This window comes from Lissotriton vulgaris, chromosome 11 (assembly GCF_964263255.1).
Source record: "Lissotriton vulgaris chromosome 11, aLisVul1.2, whole genome shotgun sequence".
Taxonomy (NCBI): Eukaryota; Metazoa; Chordata; class Amphibia; order Caudata; family Salamandridae; genus Lissotriton; species Lissotriton vulgaris.
Window position 1 is genome coordinate 753,848,874 of NC_141699.1, and position 16,929 is coordinate 753,865,802.

A 16,929-nucleotide genomic window follows, 5' to 3' on the forward strand; every position below is an offset into this window, starting at 1 on the left:
TTTACTTCCTTTGCATACTGCTTCTTCATGCGAGCCTTTGCTTCTGTGTATACGTTGGTTATTGCCCTTCCATCTTGGTTTAGTCCTACTGGAAGATATTTAAAGGAACGTTGACCTTCTTTGCCTAAAGCACTTAACAAAAGGGCTTTTTTCCTGGTTGCGTTAAAATCCTTCCCATCAAGTGCTTCTATATAATTCTCGAAGATGTCTATCCATTCATCCCACTCAATGGGTGGATCTCCAGTTGTTTGTAAAAACATGGGAGGTACGATAACATTAAGATTTTCCATCTTAAAAAAAAATAATGTAATGTAGGCGTCACCCTTCGTATGCACTGTATTCTTATATGTGGACACTCCTTTAAATAAATGCTAGGTTACTGGAATATTCTTCACAATGTCCCAATCTTCCACTTCAAATAAACAGTGTACTTCAGTGCTACATCATACATTAAACAAATAAGGTAAAAGTCCGCTGTTAATTGCGCCAGGTACTTCTTACTATTGAACTCGCTTTTCCCTTGTTAATTATGCTGTTCCTAATCAATTGCGCTAAATACTGCTTAGCGTGTTAGTTATATGCTGCTTACCGTGTCAGTCTTTAATTTTTTAGGAAAATAGCTTGTTCCAATAACTGCTCCTCAACAGATTTCACCTGCGACGTGCAATATTTCTTTCACAGCGCGTTATTAGTTTTTTTTTTATTCCGGAGCGCGTTACTGGGGTTGCCTAGTAACTAGAGTTAAACTAAAGATGGCGTCCACGTAACGTCATTGCCTCATCTCCGCCTGACGCCGCCTGACGCTGGTGCGTAGTTCACTCCCCTTCCTGTATGACGTTGGTGCGCTGTACACTCTACCTTCGAGTGGGACGAAGAGAAGTTGGCTCCGTTCGGACACCGAAGGAAGTTCTGAAGTGAGTAATCTTTTATATTCAGCACGCGCAAGGTTTCGAAAAATGCGTGGCAATTTAAAAGATGCAGCGAGTTGGTAAAAATCTTGCTTTCCTTAACCCAAAAGTGCACGTTAACTCAACGGAAGTCCAAAGTCGATTTCTAACAACACAATCGGCTGGTTATTTTAAAACGTTGATATAGTTACTTAAATAAGCATTCACCCTTATTCTTAAGTAGCGTTGAAGTAGCTATGAAACGAAAAGTCTCTCAAACTCAACGTATGTTTGAGTAGGGTGTTGATTTCATTTTCTTTTCAGTACTTCTAGATTTACACTCGGAGCTGTAATTCTTGGGTTTACACTCCGAGCTGTTACAGTTTCCAGCTGTTGCACTTTACTTGAAGTACCTTTAACTGTTCTTCTTCATATTTGTATCTTGATACTTGATTTTCACACTTGTTTCTTGGTGATTTTCTTCACTTGTGAATTTCTCCCTTAATGAGATTTCCTCTTCAAGTAGAATTTTCTTTTAGATGCAGAATTCACAAAAATAATTGTTCGTGTGGTTCTTTTCTCACCAGTGGAGTTTCTCTCCCTATGTAGTTGTTTAGCTCTCTCTGCTCATCGTCGCCATGTGTAGTAAATGAAGTAATGAGGCCAATAGAAGACTATAAGGCATTTATTATGCACTACAGAGAATAACTGGTGTTCCCATCAGAAAGCAGAGAGCTAACTGACTAGGCAGAACACAGTAGAAAATGACATCAGGAAAATGGAATGTCAGACTTAAAGGGGTACAGCAAAACATAAGTGCAGAGAATACAACAGAAAGATTACACAATTAGGAAGTGATGGGGGAGAAAGTGTCCAAAGCCAGTTTCAGAATTTTAGGAGTGGCCGTATCAAAGGGTGATACTGATTTGGTGCTCAAAAAGAGGTATTTTATTTTGGTTTAAGCGAGTTGGTTGAATTCCTTCAGGTTGACTCCTTAGCAGTGGGGTGGTGCAGTATTTTCTGATGATTCTGGGGCACTGTCTTGTGGGAGGTCGATATTTTTTTCTTTGAAGAAACTCATGTCACTGCAAAGTTTTTGTGAGCAAGAGATCTGGAGGCTGCATGATCAGGTTTATCGAGAGTATTTACAATCTTCATTCTTTTGACCAGTTTTTGGCAGAGAAATGGTTATTAAAGTATCTGCTTCAGCTTTTTTAATATTTTGTTTTTATACGGCTATTTTACACTGCTAATATAAATTGCTATGCTAAGACATAGTTTAACATTTTCCCCACAATGGATGTATGCTGTATAGTTTTGCACGTATACAATGTTGGAAAAGTTAGGAGAAATGAAGCATTCTACTTTTTGACGCTTGCCACAAAGAGCTGTTATTTTTGGGCATAACAGTCCTGGCTACCATGTCTAATAAATAAGACGTTTTGTGAAAACCTATGGGTGGTTGCATGGGAACGCCCATGTACCACACATGGGACACCAACCATTGATAGCTGTACTTAGTGTTACTTTCCAATGCAGATAAAGTTTTGCCGTGGATACTAAATCCCAAATTAACAGTTTGTGCCAATTTGTGTGACTTCTGTGATGAAATCCTGCACAAATAGTACATCTTTTAGTAAGCCTTTGGGTTCAGCGGGACAAGCCAGCAAATTCTTGCAGAGACGAGCCAGGGACTCGCTTGACAATTAAGAGATACGTCATGAGTCCAGCTATCCCTACCTTCATAATACAAATATCACAACTAAATATCACTACAATGGTTGTGTAAAAAAATATATAAAAATGCTTTCAAAATGAAATAAATATATTTTCTCAATATTTGTGTTACCCATTGAAAATTATCACTGCATTGAATGACCTTTGTTGAAAATTAGCTTACAGAAACCTAAGACAACTCTATGTAATAATTTGGACCAGATTTCCGTAAATACATATATGGGGAAGTGAAAGAGGGAAACAAAAGAATTATGCCAGTGAATAGATATCAATTAAACAATTATGTTTATTCAAAATTCAATAGAGATATAATGAATAATTCCAAAGAAACAAGATTCGATCTCATAATTTCACATCCACACTGCATTCGCATCTACAATCACACTAATCTCATCCAACCTATAAAAGCAAGGTACACAAGAAAACAATTATTTGAAAAGTGCACCTCAAGGTCTGGTGCTCCTGGGCATTGGATGCACTAATATTCCGTTGTGAAAGATAGTTTGTGGCTTAAAAAATGGTTATCTTAAATCATCTACGCGAATTTCGGCAGAAGAGCGCCTTCTTTAGGAAAGCCTCTTAAAGGAAATGGATAGTACCTGCAATTATATGAACATATATGTTCTACATGACTATGATACATGATAAAAGCAAAATACTACACAGTTTGTGTCTATTGGCCAACCAAACATGAGAATCACCCAGTGCATACCTGTGTTTACTCAGGCAAATAAGGAAAAAAAAGCAGGTGTCCAGAACATACCATGGTTCCTATAGATAGCAGTACACGAGGCAAGCATAGTCCCACGAAGTGAGACATACAAGCATCTGAATTGTGCTATATGACCTATGAACATAGGTGTAATTGGATTAATCAAAGGGAAGATAAACATTGTACCAGGCTGGAACCTCCAAGGACTCTGGAGAGTGATCAGTTGTAACCGGCCGGAATGAAACAGGAGAGTCCTGTAGCGATAATAACAAGTGGGACAGAATAAATGTATATCTATTGGGATTGTTCTGGACTCCTGTTCTTTCCTAAACACTGGTAATACACTGGGTGATTCTCACGTTTATAGTGCTGATGTAAAATGCAAAGTACAAGCCTTAAAGATAACTTGACTTATCTTTTTGTATATGAGCTCCTATGTTTGTATACCTTGTATTTCTGGAAACCCTGTGAACAACACTGTTGTCAGTATATTGTAATATTTTTGACTTTTAAAAAAGATAATCCGACCAGTTATATTATTTCAAATGATACATTAGCATTTCAGTTAAAAGATTGATCTGTTTGAATGAAACCTTTTAGTTAGTTGAAGGGTGATGCTTAATGTTCAGCTTGTTACTTAAGTATTTGATATCTAAGAAGCTAAAAGCATGAAAAATCATACTGCGGTTTGTTTTTTTAATTTTGCTATTTGCAACTCCTGTGAAAAGCAGATGTTCGATTAACACATATATGTACTTTGATCTTTGAGTCTCAGCCTGGAAATATGGGCTTGGCAATTTCAGTAGAGTAGCATCATTTAAAGCGAAAATCAAGAGAAGAACGAAGTGTTAGGGCAGTTTTCAAAGGTTTCTGAATAATACAAGCATACTTCTGGCTGGTAGAAATACGGCAAACGCACTACCAAGACCGATAATAAAACAGTAAAAGTATGTCACATCTGATACTGTGACTCTTGGCAAACTTTCTCTGTTCTTTTTGATTTGAATAGTTTTATTAAATCATCAAGTAGTAACACCATAGAACACTGTACGTCTCAGCATAATATACCTGTAAGAGAAAATATGCCCAAAGTAACCTATTGCTGTAGACATGCCTTTTCATTTCAGCTTCCTTTTATGTCCTACATGAACCATAACTCACCTAATTGAGCATTCACTCAGTTGGGTTAGGGGTGGGGAAGGAGAAACTCCACAATATTGCATAGCTACTGAGTCAAAAACAAACAGTATAATGCACACTTTAATCATCTCCCAGGTTGGATATAAACAGGTATGCAGTAAGTGCTTATCCAGTTCCTCCATTTAGGTGATCTCCTCTGCCAGCGATGCCACTCTTGTGACTTGAATTGCACGATTCCTTTGCTGCCTCAGTTTGGGTTAATAGAAATGTTTTTCTCACTCTGATTTAAGCTTCCACTGCACAGATTTCTGCATTTTCTGTCCTGATTCCTCACTATGGTCATATGATTCTGGTCTGAGACAAAGTGAACTTTTGAATTGGCCATCAAAGAGACTTTGTTATCAGCTGTCGCCCTTGCTATTCGTTTTTGTTTGCCGATGTTCCTTAATACTGCTGCATAGTTGTCCAGGGCTGCCCCCCAGTCCTGAGCACCCTTGGTGGGCAGGTGCATTACTTCCACAACACTGATACCTACATTATATATGTCCTGAAATGCTACAGAGTTAAGAAAGACGTCCCAAGTCTTAGGTGAGGTGCATAGCTCCAGGGGTTGTACCCTACCAGAGCCGGGTTTGCTTCAGTATTCTGTTTGCTCCAGTATTCTGTTTGCTCAACTTTTCATGGGGCATGGTTGAGGATTAGCCATGTTCCTTGATTGTCTGGCAACTTTGGGCTCTACTCTCTTGTAGCTTTTTACATCACCTTCATACTGCAGTTCAGTTTGCCCATGTGGTGATCAGTGTTGTCTTCTGTGTGGTCTGTTTTGCAAAGTGCTCACTTGAGCAAGGACGCCTTCTCCTAATTACAGTAAGAGGCACTTTGAAGCTCCCTGACTAGCCATAATGGGTTACTCCCCTTAGGTAAAATCATCAACCCAAATTGCACTGGCTGCCTACCAAATAGCCTTCCTGTGTAGCCCGGGGGGGGGGGGCTTTCATTATTTCCCTTGGTTGGGTGCCTTTTCTTTTCTGTGGCATCCTGTCACAGTGGGACCGTGGCTATAGGCCTCCCGCACAAAGATTCCAGGTGTCCTGTTGTCCTCCCAACCTGCCTCAGTCCATCTGGTCTTGTTACATCCAGTCTTCTGTGCCACCTCCACCTGCAGGGTACAACACTGGCACAGAGCTAAACACAGAGTTCTCACATTTTGTCTGAAGGCTCCCCAAGACTTCCTTGGGGAATCTTTGCACTAATGTTGCCACCAAAAGAGGCTAGAGCAGATCATAGCAGGCACCACCACCCTGAAGAGCACAGTGACCTGATTGATCGGATATTCAGGACAGAACAGCACATGAGTAGGTGGGTCCAAGGCCAGTTGAGTCTTCACACAGGGGGCATCACTATCTTTGGCAATTATTCTCTGGGGCAGGTCCCCCATTGTTCGAAATTCACAAAACCTTTCCAGGTTACTGCTTGACATCTGCGCCAGTCTAAGCTTTTCAGACATTATTCTGAAGAAATTATGTGACTATCTCTTATGCATCCACAAATATACTTGTGTATATTTTCATATAATAGAAAAAACAAGGCGAGTGCAAATTCACTAACTATTTTTTTTCCTTCGGTAAAGCATTGCAACAAATTCGAGTGCTTTTCCATTTGCTTTGCCACACTCAAAAGAGATCTACTACTGCACTTAAACTGGAGTTAATGTCCAGCCATTTCAAACTGGGAAGAGATTAGAAGTGTGTGAGAAAATGACTTTTGGCAAGTTTACCCCCACTTTTTGTTTGACCATAAGGTATTGGTGTAATGACTTTGTGAAGCACTGGGCCCTGTTGACCAGGCCTCAGTGAATGCGCTCTAACTCTTAAAGTGTATGTTTAATTGACTTGTACCCAATTGGCATATGTTAACTTACTCATAAGTCCCTAGTGTATTGCACAATGGTTACACAGGGCCTGTAAGTTAAAGCATATTTTATTACATGCAGTACTTATTTTGCCACCGCGAGAATGAGCAAGTAAATAAAGCATGTCTCACAGCCAGCTACTGCAGGCTGGTAGGGCAGGTTTAAACTACTAACTCGCCTTTGCCATTTAAGGTAATAGCAAAGCCCAAGCCTTTTTAATGTATATGCTACCCTGTAAACCAGGCCTAATGAGCCCTAGGGCAGGATTCTGCATAGTAAAAGTGGTACATGTAATTTTATAAGTCCTGACAGTAATAACCCAATATTGTCTTTTTTCACTGTAGAAAAGCTAGTAACCCCATTGGCGAGTGCAGGGTTACACACTGACCTCTCAGCAGTGCTAACTTCTGAATGGGACTACAAAATATGATACCTCAAGTTATGAAAATAATTTTTGCATTAAACCCTACTTGATGCTCAAGTCAATTTTATGTCACTTTTGCACAAAGTGCCTCCTTAGTAAGTAGCCGCTTTGTGGCCCAAAGTTTTCCAGTGACTTCTTACATTTGCTTGCCAAGAGACAGCCTTCTTCCCTCCTGGTAGGAGATTTGACAGACTCTCGGGAAGGAGCACAAAGGGCCTGCCATTGGAAGAGGTGAGATTAAAAATCTCTAACGAGTCGCGCAATTTAATGCATTATAAATCGTCTGGATTATCCATATGGATATTAAAGTCTCCTAGCACCACACAATGCTTATATCTGGTGGCAATAGGAGAGACCGCTTGGCTGAGTGACTCCGAAAATTTACCGGCCGGGGGGGGGGGGGGGTCTATAGACCAATATACCGGCTATAGCCTGTTGTGCTGAGACAGACAGGAGAAAACCTAGACTTTCAGCGCCATCAATTTCCTCTATAGGAAGAATCGAGCAAGAGAAGTGTTTTTTAAAAATGATTGTAAATCCCTCCCCTCCGCCCGATCCTTTTTAATGATGAGATAGCCTGGTGGAATCGCACTAGCGATGGTTGGGTTGGAACCTGCATTAAACCAGGTCTCAGTATCAAACATTACATCGGGGCTAGTATCCTGTAGAAGATCAAACAGTTGCAACTCGTGTTATATAATAGACCGAGTATTCAACAAACAGGCTTTAAAGTGGCAGTTCACCTGTGGAGGCAGCTCCAGGGGACAACCCTCTGATTCCCACGATACATTTACCCCCTTGGGCTCCCTACAAGATAGATCGGCCCTCCATTTACAGGTATTGCAAACAAGCCTTCAAGTCAGGGAGTCAAGAGACTTATGGCAACAGTAACTCACCGACTTTCCAATGCCCGTCAATTCGGCCCTACTGTAGTGCCTAGAGGCACTAGGGTAAAGGGGGAAACTATGTCCCCCATGTTCACCTCCCCACTCATGAGAAGGGACATATTTTGGATCAGATTTTCTCTAATATGGTTCTACAGATTGATACCCCTCTCCCGTTGTTATGGTCCGATCACTTCCTGATAGGTTTTAGAATCCAGAAGGAATTAGTTTGCCCCTTCTCCCACGCCAAATTACCTTCACATAGTTTAGACCTTTCTGCCAGATGACACCAGAAGCCATGAAGAGAGCGTTGAGCTACCATGCGATTCTTTTCTGCGGCAACTTTGAGAAAGATGCTCTTAGCCTGGATAACTGGCTAGCAGATCGGGCTCTTGAATTAGCCCCAATTTCTTCTCGTGCAGCTAAATCTCCGCGCATCTCCGCCACCTGGTTTCCTGAAACTCTTAAGAAAAGTAGAAGTATGTTTTTAACGGCTGGAGAGAGTGTGGAGGATTCAGTTTTCCTCTCCGAGTGCGGTGAGTACGCCGCTTACCCCCTCGTCTATCTCGGCCAATAACATTGCTGACCATTTTTATAATATCTGTATTATTCAACAGTCTTTCGTCACCCCCTTGTCTGGTACGCAAGATGGGGTAAGTCTGGTGGGCTCGGCCAACCCTAGCATTAGTCACTCTTTTACTGAGTCTTTTACTGAGTTCTTGCCTATTTCCCTTGAAAAATCCCTAAAGATCATGCACTCTTTGAAGTCAGGATCTCCTTCAGATCCGTGCCCTGCAAAAACGTTCTTGGTTGGATTAATCTGGTTTTGAACTCCTCATTGCAACAGGGGTTGGTTCCTGACTGCTGGAAAAGGGCCAAAATCATCCCCTTGCTGAAGACTCCTTCTGCCGACCCCACAGTTGCTGCAAACTACAGGCACATCTCACTGCTGCCATTTCTCTCAAAAACCTTGCAGACATTTCTCAATTTACAACTGACTGAGTATGTAGAGGCTAGCCACATTCTCCATGATAGTCAGTCTGGTTTTAAGACTAATCTCCGAACTGAAACAGCTTTACCGGAAGTCTCTGAAACCATAAAAGAGCAACTGGATGGTGGAGGAAGCGCTGCGTTGATACTCTTAGATCTTTCCGCAACTTTCCATACCATGCCCCATGACCGGCCTTTGCAAAATCTATCGGATTGTGGCATCAAGGGCATGGTACTTAAGTGATTTGCCTCCTTCCTTACCGGCCGCCATCAAGAAATCTGGTCCCCCACTTTTTTGTCCTCCATCCCTCCTATGAAGGTGGGGGTCCCGCAGAGGTCCATCTTGAGTCCATCCTTTTAACATGTATATAGCCCTCTTGCTCTCTTAGTAGAGTCGCACGGCGCTAAGATAGTATCTTACGCCGATGATATTCAACTGCTATTCATGCGTGATAAAGGTTATGATTTAAATAGTGAGGAGATTAACGTCTGTCTGTCGTTTTCTCTTGGTTGTGGCTCAATCAACTGAAGTGCAACCCTGAAAAATCAGAGATCATCTTCATTGGCTTTCCTCCTTGTGAATCATGGCTTAATTGGTGGTCTGGTGAAATGTCTCCTCCTGCGGCCCCTGTAAGCGTGGTGAAAAACCTATGGTAAATCTAGATGTCACCTTAACCATGAAAGCCCAAATTCAGACTGTTGTTGGTACGTGCTTCGCATATTGAAAATGCTAAAAAAACGTCCTCCCTCTGCTGCCTGTTGAGCACCGGAAGACAGTAGTGCAAGCCTTGGTCACCTCCAGGCTTGACTATGTCAATGTACTGTACTTGGGTCTTCCAGAGTACTTACTGGATCGCTTGCAGGTGGCTCCGAATGCAGCGGCCATAGCTATTCTTATGGTGGGACCCAGAGCACACATGTCCACTCGTTTAAAAACTCTGCACTGGCTCCCAACATGCAGAAGGATTCAGTTTAAGGCATTGGTCTTGGCATTTCGGGCCTTTCACTGCACTGGTGCCGCTTACTTAAGGAGACGAGTACAACATTATGTGCCACATCGTACCCTGAGGTCCTCTGGACAAGCCTTGATACTTACTCCTAAATTTTCCCGCTCATGGGCTGGCGGACGCTCTTTTCAAGTGCTGGCCTCCCGCCTATGGAATAGGTTACCCCTTCATCTTAGGCTAGTTCAAGACCTGCTTACTTTCAGGAGACAGTTAAAAACGTGGCTTTTCCTGACATAACGCCTGTGTCTGCTGTAGTGCGATTGGTGTGAACTCTGATTTCTTTGTCTTTATTTGGTCCTGTAGCGCTGGGACACTCTGTTGGAGTATCCGCGTGCTTTATAAATACCATTTTTCATTTCATTTCAAATATGGCACTTCCAGCCCACCATTGACACAAGCTTTAGTTGAATTACGTGAAATTCTTTAATGATTGTCTCATTAGAATACTGTAAAGCCTGTCTCTTGAAGGGACAAAAGCACTATGTCTACTGACTTATTTTGAATTGGTAGTATTTCTTTTTTAATAATCAAAAATGAGAAATCTGACGTTTTCATTTAAAAGCGAGGCGGGCTAGGTCTTGTGATTTCCACTCTCCGATTTAATTGTTTGTTTTGTTTCCAGCCGAGGAAGAGTTTGATGAGCTATGCTTCGAATTTGGATTGGAACTCGATGAAATTGTAAGTATTCAATTTTATGCTAACAGTATTGTGCTTTTCAACATTGTTCTTTTTGCAATCTGAAACAGAAAATAGTAACCTTTGTCTTGATGTAACTACTGCAATATTTGTTTACACAAGACAGATAGAAGCAGCTTAGCTTGATTCACACGCAGTAAAGTATTTTGGAGACCTACCACTGCAAATGTGGATTGGGAAACAATGAAGAAGAAGAACATGGTGAACTAAATAAATCTGTTCTGGAATGCTTAGTGCATACATACTGTTAGATTTCTAGGCTCAATCATCTTATCAGCATGGATGTAAAATGTCTTGACTAAATCACCGCATTGTTCCAATGTTTACCTGCTCAAGAGAACCCTGTGTTGATAGGGCTTCAATATTGTTAGACATTACCCATGAAACTGTGGCCAACCACACCAAAATATGATGAATTCAGAAAATAATACAGCAAAAACCGGACAAATATTCTGAAAAATGATTCAAATGACCAGGAGAGGAGAATTCTGATATTGAAGTTGCTGAGGTGCCTGGATTTCGTATGGTGAGGTGAGGAGGGAGTGTGGGCTCACAGAAACAGAGGTAAGTGAAAGAGGCAATTCTTCTTAAAACCTGAATATTTTGCCCTAAATTAAATAATTAAGGGAAGCTATCCGGGGGAGAGGGTAGCTGCTCATACATAAGCCTTCCAGTGCAATAAAGTTCCCTTGTACCCTCGGTTACGCAGTAAAGAAGAATTTGGAGAACAAATGGCCTTAGGGAAGACAAAAACACGTAAGGCCCTGAAAAACCCTAAAAAAGCAGGAAACAAATCCGGAATGGTGGATGTGACCAATGTATCAAAAAGTCTGGAGAACGCAAACAAAGACATGGCAACACCAACCGGCAGCAGAGTAATGACTAATGGAGTAACTTCACCCCCGAGTTTAACTCCTTTGCCAGCACCCGCATCCTCTAGGTCAGCTGGCGCAAATGGGGGGTCGGCGGTATCAAAAACCATTAAGGATTTTATCGGGAAACATTTTAAAGGGAGAGAGTCAGTATGTAAGGAGACAAGTGTATTAGAGACCCCGCAAACCATCGAAGACTCGGCAGACTCTAGCTTGGAACCCCTGAACCAGTCAGACTTCAACATTGCTGAGATTCCATTGGAACCTCGACTGTCTTCCTCACCAAGGATGTGGCAGTCTCCATTCACCCAGGTCACAGGAGCAGAGGTGGTGAACGAGGATAAAATAGACAGGAGTAACCACTTGGGTGAAGAGAACTCTGCGGAGCGGGAAAATAGTTTCAATGGACAACAAAGACTAAAGAGCCCAACTACTATTGGTCTAAATGCTACAGATGTGCCCTTATGCAATTTGGAGGTGACTGGATCTACCAGCTTATCCATGCTTGAGGTTATGTTAATGCTCCAAAAGACCTTGCAGGGCATTTTAGAAGTTTCAGTCCTAAATAACGACATTATAAAAAGACAAGGTGACCAATACAAGGTTATAATCGGTGAATTGGTACAGATCAAAAACTTGATGCCTGCCTTAGTAAGACCAATAGAAGACCAGGAAGAGATTATAGTGGATAGTGGGGATGTAGCGAGAAGGGAGAGTAGTCATTCAGAGGAGGCACCCACAGAATATATATCTTATCGCCCAATGATAATAAAAAGGTATGGGGGAAAGAGCTATAGAAAGCAAATAACAACAAAGCAAAGGAGGGGAAAAAAGGCCCCAAATAACTGCAACCCCGGAAAGCATCAGGAGTTAGGGAGGGGGGCCTCTCCAGCCCAGAAGATAAAGGATAAGAAACTAAGGCAAGGAATTAAGAAACTAAACTTTGCTGAAACAGGAGCAAGTAGCACTAGTTCAGACGATCCAAGCAGGAGGATAATAAGGAATAGATTGGGAAAGGGTGAAAAGGCTACCAGGAGGACCCAACCTGGGGTAAAGGAGAGTGTAGCAGTAGGTTGGGGGATGGACACGCCAGTAGATGGGGAACCTACAAACCTAAGCCAGATGAAGGGGGTTAGAGCCAGAGACAAAGAAGAAGTAAGCAGGCATAATAGGGGAGAGATGTCGGATGGAATACTACAACACCGACAGCCAGAACTCCCTACAGATAACTGGGTGTTTGTAGAGCCATTAGGACAGGAAAAGGGGGGGAAAAGAAAAAGGAAATTAAACCCTTTAAATCGTTCACAGCTCCTAACATCTTTTGCAATGTGTCCCAGCCTAAGATATGTCAGTACTGCAGATTTAAAAGAAGTTGGGTTTATGGCGAATAGTAAGGGGGAGGAAATAACCAAGGTTTTACTCCACTCAGCCCTAATAAAAGATGCAATAGAAAAGGCAGAGTCCGAGATGCTTTGGGAAGGAATCAGAATAGTAAAAAGGGAAGATGTGTTACTGAATAAGACAGGGAACTCTTTCCTTAGGAACCATGCAGCACTAGATGAAAGACAAATAAAGATGATTAGCCTGGGGAGAGGCAAGAAAGATGCCCTTGAAGTTACGATAAAACCAAAAGATCAGAGGTGGGACGTGGAAGATGTCCTTGCTGGGAATAGATATAGAGATCTGGCCTACATGAATGGTGAGGAAGACAGCTATATGAGTAACATTGATTAGGAAGAAGGGTCGCTGCACAGCCTTGCCATTCTGTCCTGGAATGTAAATGGATACAACAGAATAAAGTCACAGGAAGATTTCAAAAACATCTTGAAGAAAAATGATATTGTATGCCTCCAGGAAACTTGGCTGTGCGACGAAACCCCTGTTACGGAAGGCTTCACTCACCACGTAAAACCAGCAAAAAAGAACCAATTAGGTAGACCCTCCGGTGGCCAGATGACGCTGATCTCAACTAGGATAGCCAAAGATTTGGAACCCCTCAAACTCAAGTGCAAATGGGCGTTGGGTAGTAGAGTGTGTACCGTAAACAATATGCTGGGGGGTGAAAACTTATGCATTATAAATGTGTACATTCAGAAAGGGAAATCAAACGAATATAAGACTGATCTAGAATGTTTAAAATCAGACCTGGAGTACCTATTTGATTGCTATCCAAGAGATGTGCTAATGATATTAGGGGACTTCAATCATAGATTAAATCCTATTAAAACGGACCCCTGGTTGAGGGATATGCTGGGAGTATATAAAATAGAGCTCGCACTTTTTCCCCGCTGTGAGATTTCAAATCAAGACGATGAGCTTGGGCAATTGCTGGGGGCCATAGGGATGGTCTGCGTAAATGGAAGGAAGGATGCAGACCGGCCCGCGAATCGTACCTTTAAGTTAGGACAACAAATGTGCCCAATAGATTATGCATTCATTCAGGCGTGGAACTTCTATCTAATTAAACAATTTGAAATCCTTAGGCTTGAGGGTAGTGATCACTACCCTCTACAGGTAGAACTCCAGGTACGCAGTTCCCCTCATAGACAAAAAGTGCTTCCAGTAGAGGCGGAATACCCTAACAGACTAACCACGAGAATTACCGATGAATATATAAAAAAAACTGAGTGCACACCAGTTGTCCGTGAATTTAGATAGCCTAGCACCAGTGGAGGGCATAATATGGTATGAGGACACAATAAGGGATATGGTGGAATGCCTCAGGATAAAATTAAAACACGGTAACCGTAAAGTAGTAAATAATGTGAAACCATACCCCAGTAGCAGCTCTCATTGGTTCAGTGATGAATGTCGGAAGGTCAAGGCCAGCATCAGAAAACAGGAGAGACACCTAAGAGCATATTATAGTGATGAAGCGGTAAGAGAACTTAAGAAACTAAAAATAAAATATAAGGTCACTATTAGAGATAAAAAAGGACATTTAAGGACAAATGTTGGGGGAATTTACTTGAGACAATTGAAGAAAAGAATGTGAGAGGCTTTTGGAAGTTAATTCAGGAATGTACGGGGAAAGCCTCAGGAACCCTACACTGCTCGGTGCCAGAGGTCAAGTGGGTGACATATCTGAAAGAAATCTATGGTACATGGCCAGAAAGGGAGGGGACAACGACCAAGGATTGGCCTAGAATAAGGGAAGAAATTAAAGCATACTTCTCCCCAGATGCCATTAGAGGTATAATAAAAAGACTAAATCTAACACGGGCTGCTGGACTTGATAATCTACCTGCAATTATAATAAAAACGAATATAGATTGGTGGGCGGAGTTTTTTTCTAATATGTTTCAAGAGATCCTAAATTCAGGCAAGTTCCCAGATAATTGGAAAGGGGCAATTGTCAGGCCAATACATAAGAAAGGTGATGTAAACTCCCCAAAAAATTATCGCCTAATAAACCTATTGGATATAGGCGAAAAGGTCTTTTCAAAAGTAATTTTGGGTATACTAAAGGACTGGGTGGACAACAAACAAATAGTACCGCCAGAACAAGGAGGGTTCAAAGAAGGTCACTCAACTGTTGACCACTGTTTTGCCCTTTGGTCCATTGCACGGAAGTCAATCGATCAGGGGGGAAAATTATTCGCCTGTTTCGTGGATTTCCGTGCAGCTTTCGACCTGGTGGACCGGGATCAGCTGTGGTCATCATTGGTTGGTTATGAAATACAGGGTGACCTGCTTGCATTAATCCAAGAACTGCATACAGAAAACTGGGCACAGATAATCCTGGATAAGGAGGGAGGATTGTCAAAGAGAATCCCAATTGGGAACGGATTAAGGCAGGGTTGTGTACTTGCCCCCCTATTATTCTCCCTGTTCTTAGCAGACCTGCCTCAAAAGTTGAGAGAGGTTAGAGGGGCTAACCCAAAACTGGGAGGAAACCAGATATCATGCCTTCTCTATGCTGATGATCTGGTAATTATGGATCAGACGGAGATTGGGCTCCAAAGAAAATTAAATCGATTCAAAGAATACTGTACCACCAAAAAACTAGTAGTAAATATGGAGAAAACAAAAACTGTCTGTTTTGGCAGGAAGAAAACAAAGTTCTCTTGGTACCTGGGCACAGTATTACTCGAGAGGGTAGCGGACTATAGATATCTGGGAATGTGGTTCTCTGGTACCCTGAAATGGCATACTCATGTACAAGCACTAAAAATGAGGGCATTGGCATCCGTGAAAGGTTTAAAAAGATTTAACAATACATACGGAGAAATGTCAGACAGACCGGTCTTGAAAGCCTATCAAGCAATGGTGCCCCCTCAATTCTTGTATGGAGCCGAAGTTATTTACTTAAGCTGTAAGACCTCCTGGGATAGAGAGGAGGGAAATATATTAAAAAGCCTATTTGGACTGCCCAAATCTTCTATGGTACAGGCGGCCAGACTTGAGTTGGGAACTACCTCCTGGGCGATAACCGCCTGTATGGCCCTTGCACGATTCTGGCAGCGATTGGGAACTGATGAGCTCCTCAAAATCTCTCAGTGGGCCAAAGTGGAAATTACAAGGAGCGACCTACCCTGGGCAAAAGAGGCTAGAGCATCAATAAGGAATGCATACAGGGCGCTCGATCTGAAGGTCTGCCCGCTACAAGATCATATAATAATAGGTAAGAGAGAACTAAGGCTCCAAGGCACCGAGATGTCCCGCACTTATGACCGGGAGTACCTCTCACAAAAAAGCTCGGTAGCCCACATGACATCTGTCTGGGAGCTTGACCAGCACTTTCCATATGTGGACCGGCTACCAAGTCATAACTTAAGGCGGGAAGTCCTAAAAATGAGAATCGGAATAAACCCATGTTACGCGAATAATGGAGCCCGAAATCAAATGATAAGTTGTAACGGGTTCTGCACTTGCACTTTAGGCACTACCTGTAATATTATACACATTTTATTAGATTGTATGTGGTTTTTAGATTTGCGGAAGGAGATTTTATGTCCGATTTTTAAAAATTATAATATTACAAATAGGATGCAAGCCGCAAAATTGTTGATGGAAATGGAGAACTTAGACATAGCCTGTGCCTTGGGGAAATATATGAAAAAAGTTAAGGTATTCCTCAGTTGTACAGAGTAAGATCTAATAATATAGGTCCCTGACATCAAATAATGTGAAACAATTAGTCTTTAAAATAGCGCTGTATGATTAAGAAGATGATGTATAGATGTGAATTAAGTGTTTTTTAAATTAATTTTGATAACATCTCGATTTTAAAAATGATAGTTATGTATATGTATATTAAGATGTAATATGTTGATTGATACCGCCGTGCTATGTATTTTCTGTTGCTATTACTTTCCCTGTTTAGTAAGACAAGATGCAAATTGTACTTTTATGGTTGTAACAAACCAAATAAAGTTTGTTTTGACTGACTGACTGACTGATTCACACGCAGTAAAGTATTTTGGAGACCTACCACTGCAAATGTGGATTGGGAAACAATGAAGAAGAAGAACATGGTGAACTAAATAAATCTGTTCTGGAATGCTTAGTGCATACATACTGTTAGATTTCTAGGCTCAATCATCTTATCAGCATGGATGTAAAATGTCTTGACTAAATCACCGCATTGTTCCAATGTTTACCTGCTCAAGAGAACCCTGTGTTGATAGGGCTTCAATATTGTTAGACATTACCCATGAAACTGTGG

The 16,929-nt window shown here is 41.6% G+C and overlaps 1 protein-coding gene across 1 annotated transcript in view; it reads left to right on the top strand.

The window, feature by feature from the left end:
• FARSB (phenylalanyl-tRNA synthetase subunit beta) overlaps positions 1-16,929 on the top strand; it is a 334,706-nt gene that overhangs the window by 16,760 nt on the left and 301,017 nt on the right. Inside the window, exon 2 of the mRNA XM_086943878.1 lies at positions 10,316-10,371. Coding sequence (XP_086800004.1) covers positions 10,316-10,371 — 56 coding nt within the window. The remainder of the gene's footprint in view (positions 1-10,315; positions 10,372-16,929) is intronic.